The sequence below is a fragment of the Rhinatrema bivittatum genome, chromosome 2 (genome assembly GCF_901001135.1).
Source record: "Rhinatrema bivittatum chromosome 2, aRhiBiv1.1, whole genome shotgun sequence".
Taxonomy (NCBI): Eukaryota; Metazoa; Chordata; class Amphibia; order Gymnophiona; family Rhinatrematidae; genus Rhinatrema; species Rhinatrema bivittatum.
The window spans coordinates 413,162,871-413,185,461 of NC_042616.1; the positions used below are offsets into that span (position 1 = coordinate 413,162,871).

At 43.4% G+C, this 22,591-nt stretch overlaps 1 protein-coding gene across 4 annotated transcripts in view; it reads right to left on the reverse strand.

The window, feature by feature from the left end:
* TOM1 (target of myb1 membrane trafficking protein) overlaps positions 1-22,591 on the reverse strand; it is a 148,019-nt gene that overhangs the window by 74,560 nt on the left and 50,868 nt on the right. For all 4 annotated transcript variants that reach the window (XM_029590127.1, XM_029590126.1, XM_029590125.1 and 1 more), the window contains exons 3-6: positions 19,786-19,864; positions 19,314-19,463; positions 1,498-1,632; positions 1,174-1,326 (exon numbers count right to left, since the gene is read on the reverse strand). In XM_029590127.1, the coding sequence (XP_029445987.1) occupies positions 1,174-1,326; positions 1,498-1,632; positions 19,314-19,463; positions 19,786-19,864 (517 nt within the window). The remainder of the gene's footprint in view (positions 1-1,173; positions 1,327-1,497; positions 1,633-19,313; positions 19,464-19,785; positions 19,865-22,591) is intronic.

A 22,591-nucleotide genomic window follows, 5' to 3' on the forward strand; every position in this document is an offset into this window, starting at 1 on the left:
ATTCGTAACACTTATTTTTAAAGTCAGCAAAAAAGATATACCAATTGGTTTAAGAGGACTCTCTCAATACACTCCTCAGCAAATCTCTACGATTCTCTAGTCAGGCCTATCACCCTTTGTTATAGCAGTTCATCTGAGATCTGTGGCATAAACTCCCTTCTTCAGCTGCGAATGGACAGCAGGCTATCCTGCATTTTGTAAGATGGTTAATGCACACTACTATACACTTCCTTGCTGATTAATTCATTTAACTTTATTTTAAAATGTATTATGTAATTTTTATAGGTTTGTTTTATGTTGCTGGTTGTAATCTGAGGATAATTAGGATCAGCAGTAATAGAATTGCTGGTAAATAAATAACTTTCCATTATTGACTTGTAAGCTTTTATCATAATCCCCTCTCAGTTTCTTCTCCAACCTGTTCAGCCTTTCCTCATAGGGAAGTCATTCCATCGCTTTTATCATTCTTGCCGCCTTCTCTGTACCTTTTCTAATTTTGCTATATTTTTATCGAGATGGGACTTTCTAGTTAGATGAGTCTTTGCCTCTGCAGCACAGAGACTTAAGACACGAGGGGCAGAGATGGCGGCTTTAGTAGATTTAAACCTAGGAGCCAGGAAGCATTACCATCTGACTGCCCTAGATCTGATATTTTATGGAAGCTTGAGTCAGGAGTCTCCACATTAGGAGAAAACATTTTTTATTGAATTTTATGCACGGACAATACAAAACCTATGGGAAATGAGACAATACTATAAAGCATTCTTCCACTTAAAAACCTCCACATGGAAACTTTCATTTTCAAAATGTTCCTGAAAACTGATCTTCTTGCTTTTTTATTAAAGCTCATGTACTTTACACTTTCCTCATTATTCCAGTAAACTCTGCAAATGGCTCCCATGCCTTAAGTAATTCTTGCTGTTCTTCTGCCTTATAATAAAGCTTATTCACAATCAATAACCATCATCTCATTTTTCCATTGTTTCATCAAGGGTGTCCCTCTTGCTGTTTCAAACGTTGTACGAACCTTTGAGTTAAGAGCTCAAAGGCTCCAAAAACTTCTCCTGGCATTTTGTACAGTTCTCCCCTTCAAACCGTATACAATATTTACCCTGGTTCTACAATGCCATCCTTCTAGAAGTCAGTCATCTTGTGGGAAGGCCGCTTGCTTACCTGCTCAGGGGTGGGGATGATGGGGGCATCACTGGGCAGGCCTGGCGCAGCTGCATGGGGTGTTGCTGCTGTCTGAGGTGGCAGCCCTGCTCGCACAGGGGAGTCACTAGACACGGAGCTCTGCCTCACTCCTGAATCTGGCATGTATACGCTCTGGAGAAGGTGAGGGAAAAAAAAAAAAAAGGGTTAAACAGGAGAAGTTTCTGGGAGATATTCCCTGTACTGTACCAGACAAAAGCAGTGCACACAGTGTTGCAAGCCAGAGCCCTGGGTCTGCCCCAACTGGAAGCCCTTTTTGGAGGCGGGAAGATGTCAAGCTCGCACCCTCTGAGGCGTGTGGATTGGCGACAGAGTGTCCAAGTCAGTCATGGGGAACTCCAGGCCCTTCCTCCTCAGGTCCTCGTACACAGTGACCACACCAGTGAGGTCGGGTGAGCTGCGGAAGGCATCCGCCCAAGCCTGTGAAAACAAAAATGTGTCAGGCTGCAGTCCAATTAAGCAGAAACTGACTTTTCAAGGAGACAGAGTTAGTATGGTAGCCTGCTAGCAACCCCTTTTCTTAACCCACCCCCACAACAAAAACAAAACAAAACACTTCCCTTGAAAAAAGACCAGCAGCAGGCTCTGTTCCCTCCTTCAGGGTGAGGGAACTGGAACTCCCAGTTTTCTACCCTGTCCGGTGATAAAGAACTGAGCAATAAAGGGTCCCCAACCCTCTGTTTGGCTGCCTCAAAGACAAGGGGGGATGGCCCCACCAGGACCTAACACCCTTCCGGGAGGCAAGTAATCCTGGATTTTCTAGTCTCGCTTATTTTTTAATTTTATGTATTTTTTTTTTTATTTAAATCTCAGACTACAGGCTTTGCACCTCCATCTGCTGGAGACAAAAATACTGAGGGACTGCAGGTAGCACTTCTGGTTATGTGACAGTATCAGTCTACCTAGCAAACTTACTTGCCCAAAAAGCAGGTGCTTTTCTACCCATGGCAAGTTCGAAAAGGTAGGTATGTGCACACGCTTTGAAACTTGAAGCAGTCCGCAGATGAAGAGTACCCCCACACTTTGCCCTGAAGCAGACACTGAAAGTTGCCCCCATGGTGCATTTTAATTCTAAATGCTGGAGACTGAGCTAACCGAGCATGGCAGCATTACTCAAAATGACTACACAATTCAAAAAATTATGTATTTTATATAAATTTAACACTTTCAAAAGATACATTCCAATAAGATATAACATTTGCCCCCTCCCCTGTCTTTGACTGGGCTTTTTCCTCATTGTTTTTCATCTCTCCTCCGATTCTTTTATTTATTATTCTCAGATGTTTAAAAGTGTTTTTAACTTTTTTAAATATTATATTTGATGTTGTAGACTCTGTGGCTATACGTGTACTGGTACATTGTCCGTTTCATGGTCAGTCTGCTCCTGTGTTTGACAGCATGCCTCAATAGTTGAACACTGACCCCCAGTGGCCACTACAAGACATCATATTACCTCCCATATTCCTCTACGTTGCTGGCCTTCAACTCAGTCTGTACGGAAAATGTTTCAACAAATTCATCGCTTCCTGTTGTCCCCCCTTTCTATAGAGAACACTAAATCCATGGAAGTCCTGATGCTAAACCCAGTGTCTGCCTTCACAAAACTGCCCCCAGCTGTGTCATTAAAACAGGTCAGGGGGGGAGGAGTCAAGATGGTGGCGTGCTAGCTGTGCCTGCTCTGCTTGCAGAAAGTTTCTGCTAAATTTTACTATTTTGTGACTCTTTATGCCTCTGAAAAGGAAGGGGAAAGTCAGGGTGTATCCCTCAGCACCTGCAATCCCAATGTACCATACTGCAATACACAGCATTCAAACCCAGAATCTGAGGTGGCGAAAATCCCCGCTGGTGAGACCATAAGAGGAGCCTCCATCTCATCTGGGGAAGTCTCTCTCAGCTCCCCCGCCCTGCGAAAAGCATCATCAACTCCCTCACAGAGTGCTCCGGAGAGTGTGTTTGCAACTAGTGAGCTCAGTCATAGCTGCAGAGGGAACAAATCGCAGAGCCTGAGAGCCAAACATCAGTGACAATGCAGGAGAGCAAGGTCCCAACAGTTCAAGTAAGTATGCGTCAACTGATTGCTGCTGAAAATCTGTATCCTAAACAGATTGTTGTGACTTTGGACTCCTTAAGGGAACTAGTGGCACAACTAGGGTCTGCTGTTCAAAATTGTTCTCAACAAATTGCTGAAAGTGTACAAAAAGTGGATATTTTTCCACAAGAATGCAATTCCCAATTAGATTGGAAGATGGTTTTAAAAAAGGGCTGGAAGTTCGATCCACCATAATACAAGATCAACTATTTTTGACAGGAAAATTGAATTCATGGAAAATCATCTGAGAGGTTTGCATCTCAGACTATTTAATTTTCCCCAAAGTGATTGGTGAACAGCCTAGGAATACGCTAAGGAAATATATGACTGAGGTTTTGAAGATTCCATTAGAAAATTATCCATCTTTTAATAGGGTATATTTTCTACCTTATCAATGCTCTGGAGGAAGAGTGGAACAGCATCAGTTGGACTTGGAAAACCTGATGGAGTTTCTAGAGTCCTCTACAACTGAGATAGTGGAAAGAGCTACCCTATTAATTGAATGTTTACGAGCAGGACCTCAGGCTAGTTATGCGCAGCTATTTCCAGAATGCAGTTTCTAAGGACATTTTGTTCAGATATTTCCAGCCACCCAGGAGAGGAGGAAAGGCTTCTTGTCTTTACGCCAAGAAGACCAGTCATTAGGAGCTACTTTTCAATTAAAATTTCCATGTAAATGTATCTTGAAATTAAATAAATGAAGTTTGTATATTTTCTTCCTGAACTTAAAATGTTTATGGATTCCCGTAAAAGGATGCTCCTAGCCTCTTCTCCACAAGTAAGCCCTATAACCCAGGAATAAGAAAAGTGGGTAGATAGCATGTTATGCATTTTCCTAATGTTGCTTTCATGTTATAATGCTTCTTTATTTGCTCTCCCCTCCCCCCGCCTTTTAAGCACTTGTGATCTATGACATAATGAATGGTTTCTGGAATGGAATTTATTATACTTAATGTTAAGATAGTTTGTTTCTGTATAAAGTATTATGGCTTTAAGTATTGAGAAAAAAGTCAATAAAAATATACTTAAAAAAAAAAAAAAAAAGAAGGACGCACTACTTTACTTTTGCAGATGTCAGTCAATTTTGCTCCAAGCTGGTACCTAATCTGGTAATATGTACTCATTTTATTAAAGTTGGCACGGGGTGTTGGACAGTGCTGTGCACCAGCATTTGGGGGAAGAAAGCATATAGCATGAAAGTGCAGTGTGCAGCATTAATGTTCACATCAGGACAGGTAATGGCAGCACTGCTGCATGTCCCCAGGGACCCTTACATAAGAACATAAGTTTTGCTATGCTGGGTCAAACCAAAGGTCCATCAAGCCCAGGATCCTGTTTCCAACAATGGCCAATCCAGGTCACACATACCTAGGAATACTGCTAAGTTCAACAATTTCCATGCTGCATACCCCAGGGACAAGAAATGGATTTTCCAAAGTCCACTTTAATAATGGTCTATGGTATTTTCTTGCAAGAACTTGTTCAAACCCAGCTACACTAACAGCTTTTACCACTTCCTCCGGCAACAAATTCCAGAGTTTACTTGTACTCTAAGTAGAAAAGTATTTAAAATTTTTCTTAAAATGTATCGCTTAGTAACTTTGTCACAGGTCCCCTAGTCTTTGCACCTTTTGAAAGCATAAACCACCGATTTGCATTTACTCGTTCCAATCCACTCATTTTATACACCTCTATCATATCTCCTCAGTCATCTTCTCCAGGATGAAGAGTCCTAACCTTCTTTAGCTTTTCCTCATTGGGAAATCTTTCATCTCCTTTATCATTTTGGTTACCCTTCTCTGTACCTTTTCTAATTCTGCTATATCTTTTTTGATATGGTGACCAGAACTGCATTCAATATTCAAGATGAGGTCACACCATGGAGTAATACAGAGGCATTATGATATTCTCCATTCCTGTCCTAATTCCTAGCATTGTATTTGCTTTCTTGTTCACCGTCACACACTGGGAAGAGGATTTCAACATATTATCCACAGACACCTAGATCTTTTTCCTAGGTGGTGACTGCCAATGTGGAACCTTGCAATGTGTAGCTATATTTTGGGTTCCTCTTCCCTACGTGCAACACATTGCACTTGTCTACATTAAATGCCATCTACCATTTGGATGCCCAGTCTTAGTCTCGCAAGGTCTTCTTGCATTTCTCACAGTCCTGTTTTGATTTAACTTGGTCAAACTTGCTGATGCAAAATTATTCAATCTCACTCGTTATTTCCATCTCTAGGTCATTTATAAATGTTAAAAACAGTAGCGGTCCCAGTACAGATCCATGGACATTCCACTAGTCTCCTTTCTCAAATGAGAAAATTGACCCATTTAGCCTTACTCTGTTTTCTATCTTTTAATCGGTTCTCAATCCACAGCAGAATATTGCCTCCTAGCCCATGAGGTACTTTGTCAAATGCTTTCTGAAAGCCTAGATACACTATAATCAGCTGGCTCATTTTTATCCATGTTTATGCACACCTTAAAAAAAATAAAACAAAAAACCCACACAGATTAGTGAGGCAAGACTTCCCTTGGCTAAACCTATCCTGGGCTTGTCCCCTTAAACTATGACTATATATTCAGCAATTTTGTTTAAAATAGTTTAGATCATTTTTCCTAGCATTGATGTCAGGCTTACCAGTATGTAGTTTGTGTATCACCTCTGGAACTCTTTTTAAAAAAACAGGCATTACCATTGGCAACCTCCAACTTTAGCCAATTTTAAATGATAGATTATAGATTAATAGGTCTGCAATTTCATTTCACTTCTTCAGTACTCTGGGACATATACCATCCAGTCCAAGTGATTTGCTACTCCTTAGTTTGTTAATTTGCCCTAGTACATCTTCCAGGTTCACTGAGATTTGTTTCATTTTCTCTGAATCACCTTTAAATATCACTTCTGGCATTAGTTTCTGCCTCAGTACATCCTCCTCAGTAAAAACTGAAGCAAAGAAATGATTTAAACTCTCTGCTCTGGCCTTGTCCTCTGTTAGTGCACCTTTTACCCTTTGATCATTTAATGAACAGACTCCCTTGCAGGCTTTTTGCTTTGCATGTACCAGAAAAAGTTATGAATTTTTACTTCTCCAGCAAGCTTCCTTTCAAATTGTTTTAGCCTTAATGCTTTGCATTTTTTTTTTTTTATTATTATCTCTTTATTGATTTTTATAAATTACAATTAAGGATTACATTCCTTACAATCAGGTACATCATGTTGCAAAAAACTGTAATATTACAACTTTTAATTCCCATGAAAAATAAAAGAAATAAACCAAGTACATCAATTTATCTGCAACAGATGTCTCACCTGCATATACTATGAAACTGAAAGAGCCTATTTCAATAGGAAAACATGGGAGCAACTTTAATAATGAATTCATATCTTAATATTAATGGAAACATAAGGGTGATTGGGTATTTCAATTTAATCACCAGTATTCCCAGATGTGGGGGTTGTATCAGTTTTTGAGTTAAGAAATTCCTCCAACTGATCTGGTTCCATGAAAATATACTTGGTATTAATGTTAAACATTTACAGGGAAATTTTATTAAAATTTGTGCACCCAAGGAACAGGCTTTTGGACATAAATTCAGAAATTTCTTCCTACGTATCTGGGTTGATCTAATAATATCCGAATACATCCATATTTTTTCACCCAGGTACATTTTATTTCTGTTTTTGTAGAAATTGTTTAATACATTATCTCTTTCAGCTGATATATTAAATGTAATTAATATCCCTCTCCTCTCAATCTGTTCTTCTTGAGAGGTTTCTAGAAAAACAGATAGATCTTCTAGCGGAGAAAATGTCTCCAGATTTTGTCTAACCATTTCTCCATCTGTTTTCCTATCCCCTCTCTTATTTGATTCAGGAAGGAAGAATATTTTAGAAATTGAAGGTAAATTACCTGAAGAAAAGATACCTCTTTTAAATATTTATTAAATTGCTCCTTGGGTGAGATTATTTTACATTTAGGAAAGTTCAATCTAAGATTGTTATATCTAAGATTGTTTTCCAGATTTTCTATTCTTTTATCTGTCCTTAGTTCCCCCTGAATTAAGCCAGCCTGTACCCCATTTATTTGTAATATCTTATTATCTAATTCCTGTATTTTATTTGAGTTTGCTAAAACCACCGGATTTACAACACTGGACTGATCCTGGAAGCTTTGAAAAGCTTGTGTCAGTGAAACAATAGCTCTCTCAATAACAGATACAGCATTCCACAGAACGTCCAGGGTCACTATATCTGGTTTATTTAGTAATGTAATCTGTGGTATATTTAATGGCAACCTCTGAAAATTGATTTCTGAACTACCCATACCACTCTGTTCTCTCCCTTCCATGGACAGTTGAGGGGATCTAATTGTCCCCGTCGCCATCCCGATGTTAATTTCTTTCAGGGCAGACAGTACACTGTCGCCCTGATTTTGCCCCGACATTTTAACACCAAGTCCTCCTTCGACCGTTTCCTTCCTCAGGGACAGCATCGGACCCGGGAAGTCCCCAGAACTTGTTGTACTGTCGTGAGCTGGAGGGGGAGGGAGCTTCTGGTGCTCCAGGGCTCAAAGATATCTCGTCAAAGGGATCCGGTAACTGCTCCTGTTCTGGAATCCCAACTGACCCTCCTGGAGAAGCCCCAACCGCGGGGTAGAACTCCCTTATTGTTGTTTGCCCTGGGGTTGACATGCATGGAGTCGAGGAACCATCACGTACTTTTCCCTTTCTTTTTGAATGCGGCATTTATATTGCAAGAAAGGCTTATTGCAAACAAATTTGGAAGTTCTACTCACCCTACCCTTAATGTAGAATAGGCTCTTTCACTGAGGGACTGATCGTTCGTGGGGTTAAGATGTTAGAAGTTTGTATTTCCTTCCTCGGTCACCTTTTCTCGTTCAAAGCCGCGCGCCCCTTTGGCGCGCGCGGCTTAGGCAGCGCGCCGGCGTCAACTGCGAGCTGCTGTAAGCCAGATTTTATAGGCAGTGTCCCGATGCAGGGCGGATATGACGTCACGCCCCTCCTCCACCGCTCCGGGAACAGAAAGTCAGGTCTTTTAAACTTTAGCCGGAAAGGACAGCCGGGTTGGAAATCCCTCCTTGCCTCCTCACGAGCAGGTCAGTCCCCCAATGCTTTGCATTTAACTTGCCAGTGCTTACACAGTTTCCTATTTTCTTGGCTATAATAACCTCTCTCACCTCACCTTTAATGTGCAAAATATAAGCATCTGCCAGTATGGTTTAAAGGTGGAAGGAAGACAATCTGTTCTGAGCTTCTAAGATAGTATTCTTGAACAACATCCATGCCTTAATTTCTCAATTTCCCTTTTGAAAATGAAATGGTATCGCAGTAGATTTCCTTAATTTCTTCTCTTCATAACATGAACAGATTTGAGTTGATAACTGATCACTATTGCTAAGTTGCCCCCAACATTACCATATCTTGCACCAAATCATGTGTTCCACTAAGGATTACATCTAAAATAGCTCCCTTTCATTAGTTCTTGTACCAGCTGCTCCATAAAGCACTCAATCATTTATTTCATTTAGAAACTTTGCTTCCTGGGAGGCTGGGCATGGCCACTGAAGAAGAAGATGGCTGCCTGAACTTGAGCTCCATCTTTCCCCGAGCAAAAAAGCATAAATTTCAGGTACTTCACCCTGTCCTTGCCTAACATTGAACTTAGTAGCTGTTGCAAATTTATAATGGCTACAACAGCAAAGAAGAAAAATCCTGATCTACGGCAGTTCTCGTACACAAAAGCTGCCCGAAGAACAGACAGGGTCGGAACAAGCAGAGGCCATCATGGTGGCAGATGGAAGCTGCACGGAAACGAACCATGAGGTGGAAGACCCAGAGATGCAATTCCCAGACTTACCCTACTAGAGATGAATTCAGGCATGGTTTTGTGATCTCTGCCGTGATATGCAAGACACCAAAACAGATTTAATGGGCCTCATCGCCGAAACGAAGGAGGAGATGGCAGATATTGGGCACCATGTGGATGAGTGCAATACACACCAAGAAGGCCACATGGAAAAAATAAGGTATTTGGACACCTCCTATGGTAAATTAGGTCAGGAAAACAAGGCTTTGCAGGACAAACTAGAAGATTTAAGATAATAGAGGATGCAGGTGCAACCTGCGTTTTAGGGGGAATACCTGAAAAAAGAAGAATACACTGACTGTTTTGCGGTGGTACGGAGTATTTGCTCCTTTATTCTAAAGCAGAAGAATGACGAGGATACCTCACCTATAGAAGAAGTGGAGCTAGAAAGAGCTCCCCGCACGTTGGGACCTAAAATAGGTAACAGGCCGTGGGCTATCATGGCATGCTTTCCTATAAAAGAAAGTATTTCAAGCCACAAGAAAACAATCCTGGACCTGGGTAGCTCATACAATTTCGGTCTTTGCTGATTTATCTTCTCTCACATTGAAAAAACGGATGGACTTTAGGAGAAATCACAACTGTACTTCAAAAAGAGGGGGCTGTTCCCCTTTGATCTAGCTCTAACTATAAGAGGATCAACATCCAAAGTCATAACGGTTGAAGAGGCGGAGGCCATTTTAATTGAGGTAGACTATCTGAAGAAGCACTCAAGAAACCAGCAACAGCAAGAAACAAATGCCAAGCAAGACACTCCAAAATGGTAGAGTGGGGAAAGTCAGCAGAAGACTGCAAAGGCACTCTGGAGACTCATTTTCATCAAAAGACAGTGGAAAAGGATGATATTCCTGACTTACAAATTTTTCAGATGTCTGTCCACTGTGTAGTGCAGATAAGGGTTGCATAAGACCATGTCTGTTAAACCTGAAGTTTTGAATTGTGCTAAAATGCGAACACAGAGCAGATCGCCACAAAAAAAAAACAGTCTTCAATGTGAGGTCCTTTAAAGTGGCCTGCTTAATGGGTTCAAAAGGGGTTTCACACAAGACTCCGAGCACCAAAAAAGGCTCTAGGTCGGACAAACTGGACGGATGGAAGGATTCAAAATGCTCCCCCCCGAAGAAAAAAAATGCACCACATCTGGATGAGCTGCCAGAGTCCTACCATGAACCTTGCCTATGAGACATCCCAAGGCCACAACTTGGACCCAAAGGGAACTGAAGGACAACCCTTTGCTAAGCCTCTCTGTAAGAACGCCAGAATATGCACCACAGATGGCTGATGAGGGGAGAGAACGCCCTGCTCACGACACCATGATTCAAAGACTCACCATACTCTGACATAAGTCAACGAGGTAGTGGAACCCTGCTTTGTAGGTAATCACATCCTCCGAACAACCTTTTTTCCTCAATTGCCACCTTTCAAAAGCCAGGCTGCTAGACAAAAGCAATCTGCCTGGTCAAAAAATATAGGACCTTGAGGCAGATTTGGAAGATGACAGTTTCAGGTGACCATTCACAGCAAGATTGACCAGGTCTGTGAACCACGGCTGTCAGGGCCACTAGTATTACTTTCCCTAGGTGGACTTCTGTTGGAGAATCTTGCCAATCAGAGGCCATGGAGGGAAGGCATAGAGAAGCACCTTGATCGGCCACGGAAGTACCAGCGCGTCTACTCCCTCTACTCAGTGTTCCCTTCAGGGACAGAAAAAATGAGGAGCTTTGGCGATTCTTTCAGTAGCCATTAAGTCCATATGGGGAGGCTCCCACCTGCGAAAGACTAGGTCCATTGCTTCTTTGGAAAGTTCCCACTCCCCAGGATATCCACTTGCACACTGTGTTGCGGCAATGGGCAATGCAGCCAGAAGGGTGAGATGCTGCTTCACCCAGGCCATGAGTTGCTCTGCTTTGGTGGCTACTGCCCGACTCTTGGTGCTGCCCTGATTGTTGATGTAGGCCACCATCGTCACATTGTCAGACAGGACTGACCGCTTGGTTGTGTACCAGTGGTAGGAAGTGCCGCAGCACCAAATGAACTGCTTTGGTCTCCAGGCGATTGATTGACCAACTCGCCTCTTCCAACAACCATTGGCCCTGGACTGACAGACTGCTCCCCAACCATGGTTACTACCACCCACTGAGGAACTTCTAGGTCCACTCCACAACCCAAGTGCTCTGGAACATGCCACCAGCCAAGACTGGACCTGGTGGACTGAGTGGTAAGGGGACATGAAACTCTTCTGATTTCAGATCCCAACGGGAGAGTAACATTCTGTAATGGTCTCATATGAGCAAATGCCCATGGGACCAACTCCAGGGTGGATGCCATGGAACAGAGGACCTGCAAGTAGTCCCAGACCTTGGGGAGTGGAAGAGACAAGAGAGACAACTGACCTGCTGCATCAGTTTGGCGATCCAGTCCGACTGGAGGAACACTTTCCCCATACGGGTGTCAAACTGGGCTCCCAAGAAGTCCAGCACCTGAGACGGGAGAAGGTTGCTCTTGGCCTGATTAACGACCCATCCGAGAGATTCCAAAAGACTCGCGACTTTGATGATCGCTGTCTCAGAGGACTCTTGATTTCACTCAGATAAGCCAGTCATCCAGATATGGGTGAACCAGTACTCCCCTCCCTCCTGAGAGCTGCTGCCACAACCACCATTACTTTGGTGAATGTGCGAGGTGCAGTAGCCAGACCGAATGGCAGGGTACAGAACTGGATCATGAACTGAAGAAACTTCTGGTGATTCCTGCAGATGGTTATGTGCAAATACACTTCCGTTAAATCCAGGGAATCCAAGAACTTGCAGCTGCGGATTGCCACAATGACAGAGCGCAGGGTCTCCACCCAGAAATGTGGCACAGAGTGCCCTGTTCAACTTTTTCAAGTCCAGGATTGGCCAGAAGGACCCCCCTCCTTCTTCGGTACCATGAAATAGATATAGTGCCCTCTCATCCACTCCACTAGGGGGACGGGAACTATGGCCCCCCAGACAGCTCAGCCGGTTGAAGGTCTGTCGAACGATCTGTGCTTTCATGCAAGAGTCGCAAGGGGAGACTATAAAAAGGTCTTGGAGAGGCAGAGCAAATGCTAACATGTAGCTGTGTTCTATGATGTTTAGAACCCACTGATCAGAGATTTTGACCCATTCCTCGTAAAAATTGGACAGCTGTGCCCCCGCAAGAGGAACAGAGGAATGGGCCGACTGCATCTCATTGAGTGGACTTGGCTCCAAGCGATGCGGAAGAGTCCCCGTCATGAGAGGTTCTACGGCCCCGAAAGGAATGAGACCAGTCTTGTGGCCTGCCAGTGGGCTGTCTCTGACCTGAAGTCAGCACCCTGCTTTGTCGGAATCTCAGTTGTCCCTGAAAACTGAAACTGGCCAGAAGGAAGCCTCTTGAAGGCTTAGGCTTAGGCTTGAAGGCTTAGGCTGCTGGCACTAACTTTCAAAAAGGAGATAGAGCAGCTTTTAAACTAGAACAAAGGGGAAAGCCGACAGTCACTCAGCAGTGCATGGTTCGGAGAAATGTATCCTTGAAGGATACTAATGAAACAGGAGAGTTAGGGCATCCCAACAGAGAGGTTCCATTAAAAGCAAATATAGTCCATATGCCTATATGTAAAAAAATCACCAAAATTAATGATTTCCGAATTATCCCAAACAACTGAAAAGCAGGTTGTTAAAACAAACAAAAAACACACTTTGAAATGTCTATATGCCAATGCCAGAAGTCTAAGAAGTAAGATGGGAGAGTTAGAGTGTATAGCAGCAAATGATGAGATTGACATAATTGGCATCACAGAAACTTGGTGGAAGGAGGATAACCAATGGGACAGTGCTATATCAGGGTACAAATTATATCGCAATGATAGGGAGGATCAACTTGGTGGGGGTGTGGCACTTTATGTCCGGGCGGGTATAGAGTCCAACAGGCTAAAGATCATACAAGAGACTAAATGCTCAGTAGAATCTATATGGGTAGAAATCCCATGTGTGTTGGGTAAGAGTATAGTGATAGGAGTATACTACCGTCCACCTGGACAAAATGGTCAGACAGATGATGAAATGCTAAGAGAAATCAGGGAAGCAAACCAATTTGGCAGTGCAATAATAATGGGAGATTTCAATTACCCCAATATTGACTGGGTAAATGTAACATCAGGACTTGCTAGAGATATAAAGTTCCTGGATGTAATAAATGATTGTTTCATGGAGCAATTGGTTCAGGAACCAACAAGAGAGGGAGCTATTTTAGATTTAATTCTTAGTGGAACACAGGATTTGGTGAGAGAGGTAACTGTGGTGGGGCCACTTGGCAACAGTGATCATAACATGATCAAATTTAAACTAATAACTGGTAGGGGGACAATAAGTAAATCTGCAGCTCTAACACTAAACTTTCAAAAGGGAAACTTTGATAAAATGAGGAAAATAGTCAGAAAAAAACTGAAAGGTGCAGCTGCAAAAGGTTAAAAGTGTTCAACAGGCTTGGACATTGTTTAAAAATACAATCCTAGAGGCGCAGTCCATATGTATTCCACGCATTAAGAAAGGTGGAAGGAAGGCAAAACGATTACCGTCATGGTTAAAAGGTGAGGTGAAAGAGGCTATTTTAGCCAAAAAATCATCCTTCAAAAATTGGAAGAAAGATCCATCTGAAGAAAATAGGATAAAACATAAGCATTGTCAAGTTAAGTGTAAAACATTGATAAAACAAGCGAAGAGAGAATTTGAAATGAAGTTGGCCATAGAGGCAAAAACTCATAATAAAAACTTTTTTAAATATATCCAAAGCAAGAAACCTGTGAGGGAGTCGGTTGGACCATTAGATGACCGAGGGGTTAAAGGGGCTCTTAGGGAAGATAAGGCCATTGCAGAAAGACTAAATGAATTCTTTGCTTCCGTGTTTACTAGTGAGGATGTTGGGGAGATACCAGTTCCGGAGTTGGTTTTCAGGGGTGATGAGTCAGACGAACTGAACGAAATCACTGTCAACCTGGAAGATGTAGTAGGCCAGATTGACAAACTAAAGAGTAGCAAGTCACCTGGACCGGATGGTATGCATCCCAGGGTACTAAAGGAACTCAAAAATGAAATTTCTGACCTATTAGTTAAAATTTGTAACCTATCATTAAAATCATCCATTGTACCTGAAGACTGGAGGGTGGCCAATGTAACCCCAATATTTAAAAAAGGCTCCAGGGGTGATCCGGGTAACTATAGACCAGTGAGCCTAACTTCAGTGCCGGGAAAAATAGTGGAAACTATCCTCAAGATCAAAATTGTAGAGCATATAGAAAGACATGATTTAATGGGACACAGTCAACATGGATTTACCCAAGGGAAGTCTTGCCTAACAAACCTGCTTCATTTTTTTGAAGGGGTTAATAAACATGTGGATAAAGGTGAACCGGTAGATGTAGTGTATTTGGATTTTCAGAAGGCGTTTGACAAAGTCCCTCATGAGAGGCTTCTACGAAAACTAAAAAGTCATGGGATAGGAGGCGATGTCCTTTCGTGGATTACAAACTGGTTAAAAGACAGGAAACAGAGAGTAGGACTAAATGGTCAATTTTCTCAGTGGAAAAGGGTAAACAGTGGAGTGCCTCAGGGATCTGTACTTGGACCGGTGCTTTTCAATATATATATCAATGATCTGGAAAGGAATACGATGAGTGACGTTATCAAATTTGCAGATGATACAAAATTATTCAGAGTAGTTAAATCACAAGCAGACTGTGATACATTACAGGAGGACCTTGCAAGACTGGAAGATTGGGCATCCAAATGGCAGATGAAATTTAATGTGGACAAGTGCAAGGTGTTGCATATAGGGAAAAATAACCCTAGCTGTAGTTACACGATGTTAGGTTCCATATTAGGAGCTACCACCCAAGAAAGAGATCTAGGCGTCATAGTAGATAATACATTGAAATCGTCAGCTCAGTGTGCTGCAGCAGTCAAAAAAGCAAATAAAATGTTAGGAATTATTAGGAAGGGAATGGTTAATAAAACGGAAAATGTCATAATGCCTCTATATCGCTCCATGGTGAGACCACACCTTGAATACTGTGTACAATTCTGGTCGCCGTATCTCAAAAAAGATATAGTTGCAATGGAGAAGGTACAGAGAAGGGCAACCAAAATGATAAAGGGGATGGAACAGCTCCCCTATGAGGAAAGGCTGAAGAGGTTAGGGCTGTTCAGCTTGGAGAAGAGACGGCTGAGGGGGGATATCATAGAGGTCTTTAAGATCATGAGAGGTCTTGAACGAGTAGATGTGACTCGGTTATTTACACTTTCGAATAATAGAAGGACTAGGGGGCATTCCATGAAGTTAGCAAGTAGCACATTTAAGACTAATCGGAGAAAATTCTTTTTCACTCAACGCACAATAAATCTCTGGAATTTGTTGCCAGAGGATGTGGTTAGTGCAGTTAGTGTAGCTGGGTTCAAAAAAGGTTTGGATAAGTTCTTGGAAGAGAAGTCCATTAACTGCTATTAATCAAGTTTACTTAGGGAATAGTCACTGCTATTAATTGCATCAGTAGCATGGGATCTTCTAGGTGTTTGGGTAATTGCCAGGTTCTTGTGGCCTGGTTTGGCCTCTGTTGGAAACAGGATGCTGGGCTTGATGGACCCTTGGTCTGACCCAGCATGGCAATTTCTTATGTTCTATGTTCTCTGTGAGCTTGTGAATCTTGTTCTCCCCTAGCAACTTAATCAGCTGCTCCAAGTCTTTCCCAAAAAGAGATATTTCCCCTTGAAAGTTAAAGCACTCAACTGGGCTTTGAAAGAGACCTCGGCCGACCAATTGCATAGCCACAGGAGCCTCCTGGCTGAAACTGCAGATGCCATGGTCCTGTATGAAGTACGCAGAAGATTGTATAAGGCATCCGCTCCATATGCAACTGCCTTCTCCAAGCGATTCGCCTGTGCTGCTTCCTGAGGTGGAAGGTCTCGGGAAGTCAATAACTGTTGTACCCAGCAGAGGCCTGCCCAGAGCATGAAGTTACTACAAACAGTTGCTCGGATACCCAGTGCTGAAACTTTGAATATCTGCTTCAAAAAGAACCTCAAGTTTCCTATCCTGGAGGGCCACTGCTCCTGCTACTGGGATCGTGGTTCTCTTAGTCACTGCCAACACTGAGACGTCCACTTTGGGAAACTTCAAAAGCTCCAAAGTCTCTTCGGGCAAAGGATAAAGTTTGTCCATAGGCTGTCCCACTCGCAGGCCTGCCTCTGGCACATCAGCTGTTGAACCATGGGATGAAATGGAAAAGTCTTGGCTGGGCCCCGTAACTCCGCCAGGACCGGGTCCACCAAATCCTGGGTCAATACTTTCTGGGGGAGCTCCACTCCCGAGCTCCGATAAGACCCACGGAATGAGGGGTGTACAATTCTTCCCTGTGGAAAAGGCGAACAACCTTCGGGTCATCACCCTCCAGAGGAGATGCCTTCCCCAGGTCTTTATCTGGATCTGTCCCAGGCAGGGGCAGAGGGACAGAGAACATCTGAAGCGCCAGCGCCTGCAGCATCTGGTAAGGTGGCCCCATCTGGAAGAGGGGAACTCCGCAGCTTCTTTACTCTAAGGGATCCCTGGGACTCTAGGCATCTGGGAATCTTCTTGGGGGGCCCCTCAGGTCATCCCTCCTGTGAAGCCCCACTCTGCTGAGCCTGGGTAGCCATGAAATCTTTGTGCATTAAAAGCAGAAAATGCAAAGAGAAGGCATTAAGACTGCCCCCTACCCCCATCAGGGGATTGGGCTCGCCCTCAGAAAAGTCCTGGCACTGATCCATAAAGTCCTCAGGACTGCCGGGAACCGGAGACAGAGCAGGCGGGAGATTCCCTCCCCCCGACGACTTGGCCCACGAGTCTGCAAAGGAACTCAAGATGGCTGCCGTTCCTGTGCTCAGTGGGAACGGGTCAGCCTGACCTTCCTGAGCGGCAGATCTTTTTGCTGCACCGTGGGACTACCAGGGGGAGGGGGGATGGCCCCACTAGGACTTGCCTACTCCCTGGGAGGTTGTGCCAGTTAGTAATACGGATCAAGCAGGACAATTATATATATACGGTATATTTTTTTTAAATAGAGCTTGCCTTAACACTGAAGAACCTGTCGAGACTGCAGGTTTTGTACCACCATCTGCTGGAGACAGAAATACTGAAGAGATGCAGGTGGCACACCAGGTTAAGAGGGGGTGCTCTTCAAGGTTCTCTGTCTCCATCTGCTGGAAGGGAGGCAAAACCCAGCAGTCTGGACTGATCTGGGTATGTACAGGGAAAACAGACTGGGCATACTGGTTAATTCTGGTCAACAGATCATTCGGTACAACTCAGGGCTAACATTTCTGCAAACATTTTGAAGCATAAGGGCTTCTATTCCTGAGAGTCCCAGTTAGCCAACACATGCATAACACATAACACCAATATTGACCTCACTTCATTGGCTCCCTATTACTGCACGTATTGCTTACAAATCAATGACCATAATCCACAAAATTCTAAACAAAGATCATCAAGGTCTTAACACCCTAAACATAATCCCTCAAAATCCTCCAAGAAGCCTATGCTCTAATAACTCAGGCTACCTAAACATTCCCCCTATCAAAGATGCACATCTGGCAACCACAAGAGAAAGAGCCTTTTCAATTGCTTCACCTAAACTTTGGAACACCCTACCTAAATTCCTGAGAACCCAACACGACCTAAAAATATTCAAAAAGGACCTAAAAACACTAATGTTCTGCAAATTCTACACTGACCCTCAGACGTCTGATCATTCCAACTCTCAACTGAACTCTCAGTTATAAACCTCTTAATACATTCTCTTCACCCTGAACTGCATACCCTCCTCTTCCAACCTAATAATACTCTCTGGACTTGATATGCTTATTTCTGATATTGTTCAAATTGTTTATTGTTGCACAACTGCTAAGAAAACGTATAAACGTTCACATTGTTTTCTGTTACACAACTGCTAAGAAAAATGTATGTTTTTGTAAACAGTTATGACGGCTCTACCGAATGACGGTATATAAAACTCAAATAAATAAATAAAATGCAGTCAGCTGGCTACATACAAGTTCCCAGCAGTCTGAAGGATGTTTTTATCTGAATGGGTTTTACTGTTAAATCAGGCATAAGATTCCAAGTTTACAAATACCAGTAAAAACAGGCAGGCCTGACCACTCTGCTTTCCCCCCACACTGCTGGCATTTGGAAGCCATCAGCTCAGCATCAAAGGCTCATCACACTGAACACAGCTGCTGTTGAGTGACACCTCCAGCTCTTCCTCCACAGCCAAGGAACCAGCCCTCTACCTCACCCTACAAAACCTCCACACATTTCCACATGAGGAGAATAATGTGGGGTTGACAGCTCTTCCACAACCTTATTTTATATACCGCGGCACGTTAGAAAAAACATCACCTCTGTTTATAATGAACATTAAATTAGCAACAAGCTTTACAATCCGAACAATTATAGAATGGTACATATCTGATGAATTAAAACAATAAAATTATTAATATCAAATGATCAAAAGGAAGCTAAGAACCTTCAGTTCTTAGCTTCCTTGGGGTTCAGCTGCAGGGCACAGAGTCTGAAAGCAGCACTTAAAACATCGGGTGTGCCATGCTGGGTCAACCCAATGATCCATTGAACCCAGCAGATTGTCTCAGTCTGGGCTATCTCCAAATATCTGGCAGAACCTGATAGGAAAGTCTGTTCCATATAGCTCACTCCCAAAAATAAGAGGTAGACACACCCAGTGCTGTCTGGTTAAGAATTGCTAATTGACCTGTCCTCCAGAAACTTGTCAAAAAATTTTTTTTTTAAACTCAGCTAAACTACTTGCCTTGAACACAGCCTCTGACAACAAATTCCATAACTTAATTGTGCATGGACTTTCCTAAATTTGTTTTAAATCTGCTACCGATTCATTTTGGGGAACGTCCTGTAGACCTAGCACTGATCTGACAGAGTAAATAACCACACCCACAATGCACCCATTTTATAAACCTCTATCATATCCCCTCTCAGTCTCCTCTTCTCCATGGTGAAGAGCCCTAAACCTGCTTAGCCTGACAGTAAAGAGCAGCTGCACCGTACCTGGATGAGGATTAGCACTTTATCATGCACGATGGTTGGAGGGTTGTTTTTAGGGAGGATGGTCTTCACCAGAACATTGTCTACGAACTCCTGGTTGGCTACCAATACATGGAACCTGTGGCCACAGTTCTTCACACATGCCTCCAGAACCTAAATTTAAAAAACAAAACAACAAAAAAAAAAAACCACACACAGACACTTCCTACAATTAATTGCAAAACATCCATTTGTTGGCAATTTGGGATAGCTGGAAATACTTTCAAGCCCCCCCACCCCCAGTGCACTGAAACACAGATACCTCCACCTTGTGCAAAGAGCAGAGAGTAGAAAGAAGTGTCAGTCAGAGCAACAGGAGTGCAATAGTGGGTCAGACCAATAGAGTCTATCAAGCACATCCTCCTGTCTCCAACAATGCCCAGAAGTACCCATCAGATCCTAAAAACCAGATGGGGCCTTCACATTCACTCCTCACCGTTAGTGCCAGCATGACCTCATGGAAGTTCTTGTTTCCTACAATCCTTTTCTTCAAAGCTCTGATTGCATCTTTGGGACTGCAAAGGGAAAAACAGAAAGGGAGAGTTTGGATGGGATGTACTCTGCCATCAGACAGCAATAGAAGCCAAAGAAGAAACCAGAAGGGTGCTGCTAGTCCTCTCAGCGAACTGGTTGGAAGATTCTCCTGTCTACAGCTCCAAGTGTGACCCATTGTTAACATTACCACACAGTTATGTTACAACCTCTGAAAGACATGTCATTGAAGTTATTTACACATCTGCTATAGCCCCTATTGCAAGCTGTAGCTTCACAGTTTTATTCTCTAGCAGAGAATCTGCTGCATTCAAGGTACACACGTGGTTTCGGCCAGCTGTAAATATTACTGATCTGCCCCACCCCCACAGTGGCCCCAGTGTACAGGGAACACAGATGTTTTTCTAGGTATATTTGCCCTCATTTCAATTTAATTTCATGCTCTTCACTCCTCTGTAACTGAATTGTAATTTGCTTTTACTGCATGACCTCCTGTTGGGAGTTCAGCACACTGCCCGTTTTAGGTCGTACGTGAATGCTCTGTCTATTCCCTCCCTTTAATTCAATGTCTTTAACACAGATAGCTCTGATATTAAATTTCACAAACACCCAACTGTTTTGACAAATGTGTACACAGGGAGAGTCATTTTTCAAAACTACCCTTGTAAGTTAAAAAAAAAAAAAAAAAAAGACTGTTGTACCTAAGGAAATGGGCTTTTTCTTTTAAAAAAATTACCTTCCCTGTGTGTGTAAAGGTATATGTATAGCAGAGTTGTTTGCCTGTAACCGGCGTTCTCCAAGAACAGCAGAACGTTAATCCTCACATGGGTGATATTGGATGGCACCCGGCATGGAAATTTGATCTCAAAGAATCTAGAACTTTTAAACAAGCCCTACTGAGCATGTGCAGCTGTAGTCATCACCTGCCCCCTAGGCAGAGTCCCTCAGTCCATGATATAGCTCATACATGGAGAAACAGACTCCCAGGGGAGGTGGATGGGTTTCATGAGGACTGACATCCTGCTGTCCTCGGAGAACAGTTGTTACAGGTAAGAAAGTCTGCTTTTTCAGAGGACAAGCAGGATGGTAGTCCTCACACATGGGTGAATCCCAAGCTCTAGGCTGTCTGAGCAGGACAAGCAGGAAACCACACCATGCTGAAAAGCAACTTCTCTCTCCCTTTTCCCTGTAAGGCAGCCAACTTCCAAAGGGGTCCAGGCAGAAAAGAGTTGGGCTCTAGAAAAAGAAAAAAAAAAAAAACACAGAAAAGACTGAGACACAAAACTCCGATGCACAGCAGAGGCAACTATGGCAGGGGAGTGATTAAAGTGCCAGCAAGAAACATACTCCGCATCAAGGAAAACATTACAAGCAGGGTTTTGGATCAGTAAAACCTGACAAAGACAGTAAATCTAGAACCTCCTAGATCAAAAGTCTAGAGATGTCAACAAGAGAAGAACTCTTGGACAAAGACCGCACAGTTTTCTTTGGTGTTAGAAGACAACCGAAAAACCAACTGGGGTGCGAGAGCTCCTCAGAAAAACCTGTGGTCCACTGACCTCCAAAGGACAGAATGTCTCTGCAGAAGTGTGCCCATGTTTAGTTAATAGGCATAAAATGGGAAGAAAACCCAAGCCAACGCTTGGAAAAATAATCAGCAACAGCAGGGTTTGTGACAGACCCTACATGCCAAAGCACCAGGCATAGCTGAGCAGTAGGACAGAATAGAGAGTTTCAGGGAATGAAAGGGAATCCCTGAGTGGGATCACTAGCCCCGACACTCACCCAAACTGCATCTGTCAAGGGTAGGTCTATCCATCTTGTCCACAGGATATTTCAGATGAGCAGAAAAACTTTGGACAATTTAGTGAAGTGAGAAAAGCTAAAGGCAGTATTGATCATTTGGCGAAAATATAAGGGGGGGGGGGGGGGGGGGGGGGGGAGGTAGTGCCTCTTTCCCTGCAGGTTTGCACTAAGATATTCCATGAATGCCTTAGCTTTTCCCCCCCTCCCTCTGAAATTCCAACTGGAAGTCAGAAGGAGCGAAGAGCAAGGAGGCAGACTGCCGGGATAAGCACAAGTCACTAACAGGCCGATTCAGTAAAGTCCGCGGGAGAGCAGGCGAACAGGCCACTCACCTGTGCGCGCGATGCAGTATTTAAATTAGGTCCAGCAGTAGAAACAGGAACAAGAAGGTGCTAGGGACACTAGCGCCTCCTTTTGGACCGAAGTGGTAGCTGTCAGCGGGTTTGACAGCCGATGCTCAATTTTGCCAGCATCAGTTCTCGAGCCCGCCGACAGCTACGGGCTCTGAAACCGGACGCCGGTAAAATTGAGCGTCCGGTTTTCGACCCGACAGCCGCCGGCAGACTTCAAATTTTTTTTTCTTTTACATTTTTTTACCTTTCGGGACCTCCGACTTAATATCGCCATGATATTAAGTCGGAGGGTGCACAGAAAAGCAGCTTTTACGTGCACTTTCCTGGTGCCCAAAGAAAGAAATTAGCACCTACCTTTGGGTAGGCGCTAATTTCTGAAAGCAAAATGTGCGGCTTGGCTGCACATTTTACTTACTGAATCACGCGGGCATACCTAATAGGGCCATCAACATGCATTTGCATGTTGAGGGCGCTATTAGGTGCCGCGGGTTGGACGCGCATTTTCCGCCCCTTACTGAATAAGGGGTAAGGGAAAACGCGCGTCCAATGGCAGGTTAAAGTGCGTACTGTATCAGCCTGTAGGTTATATAA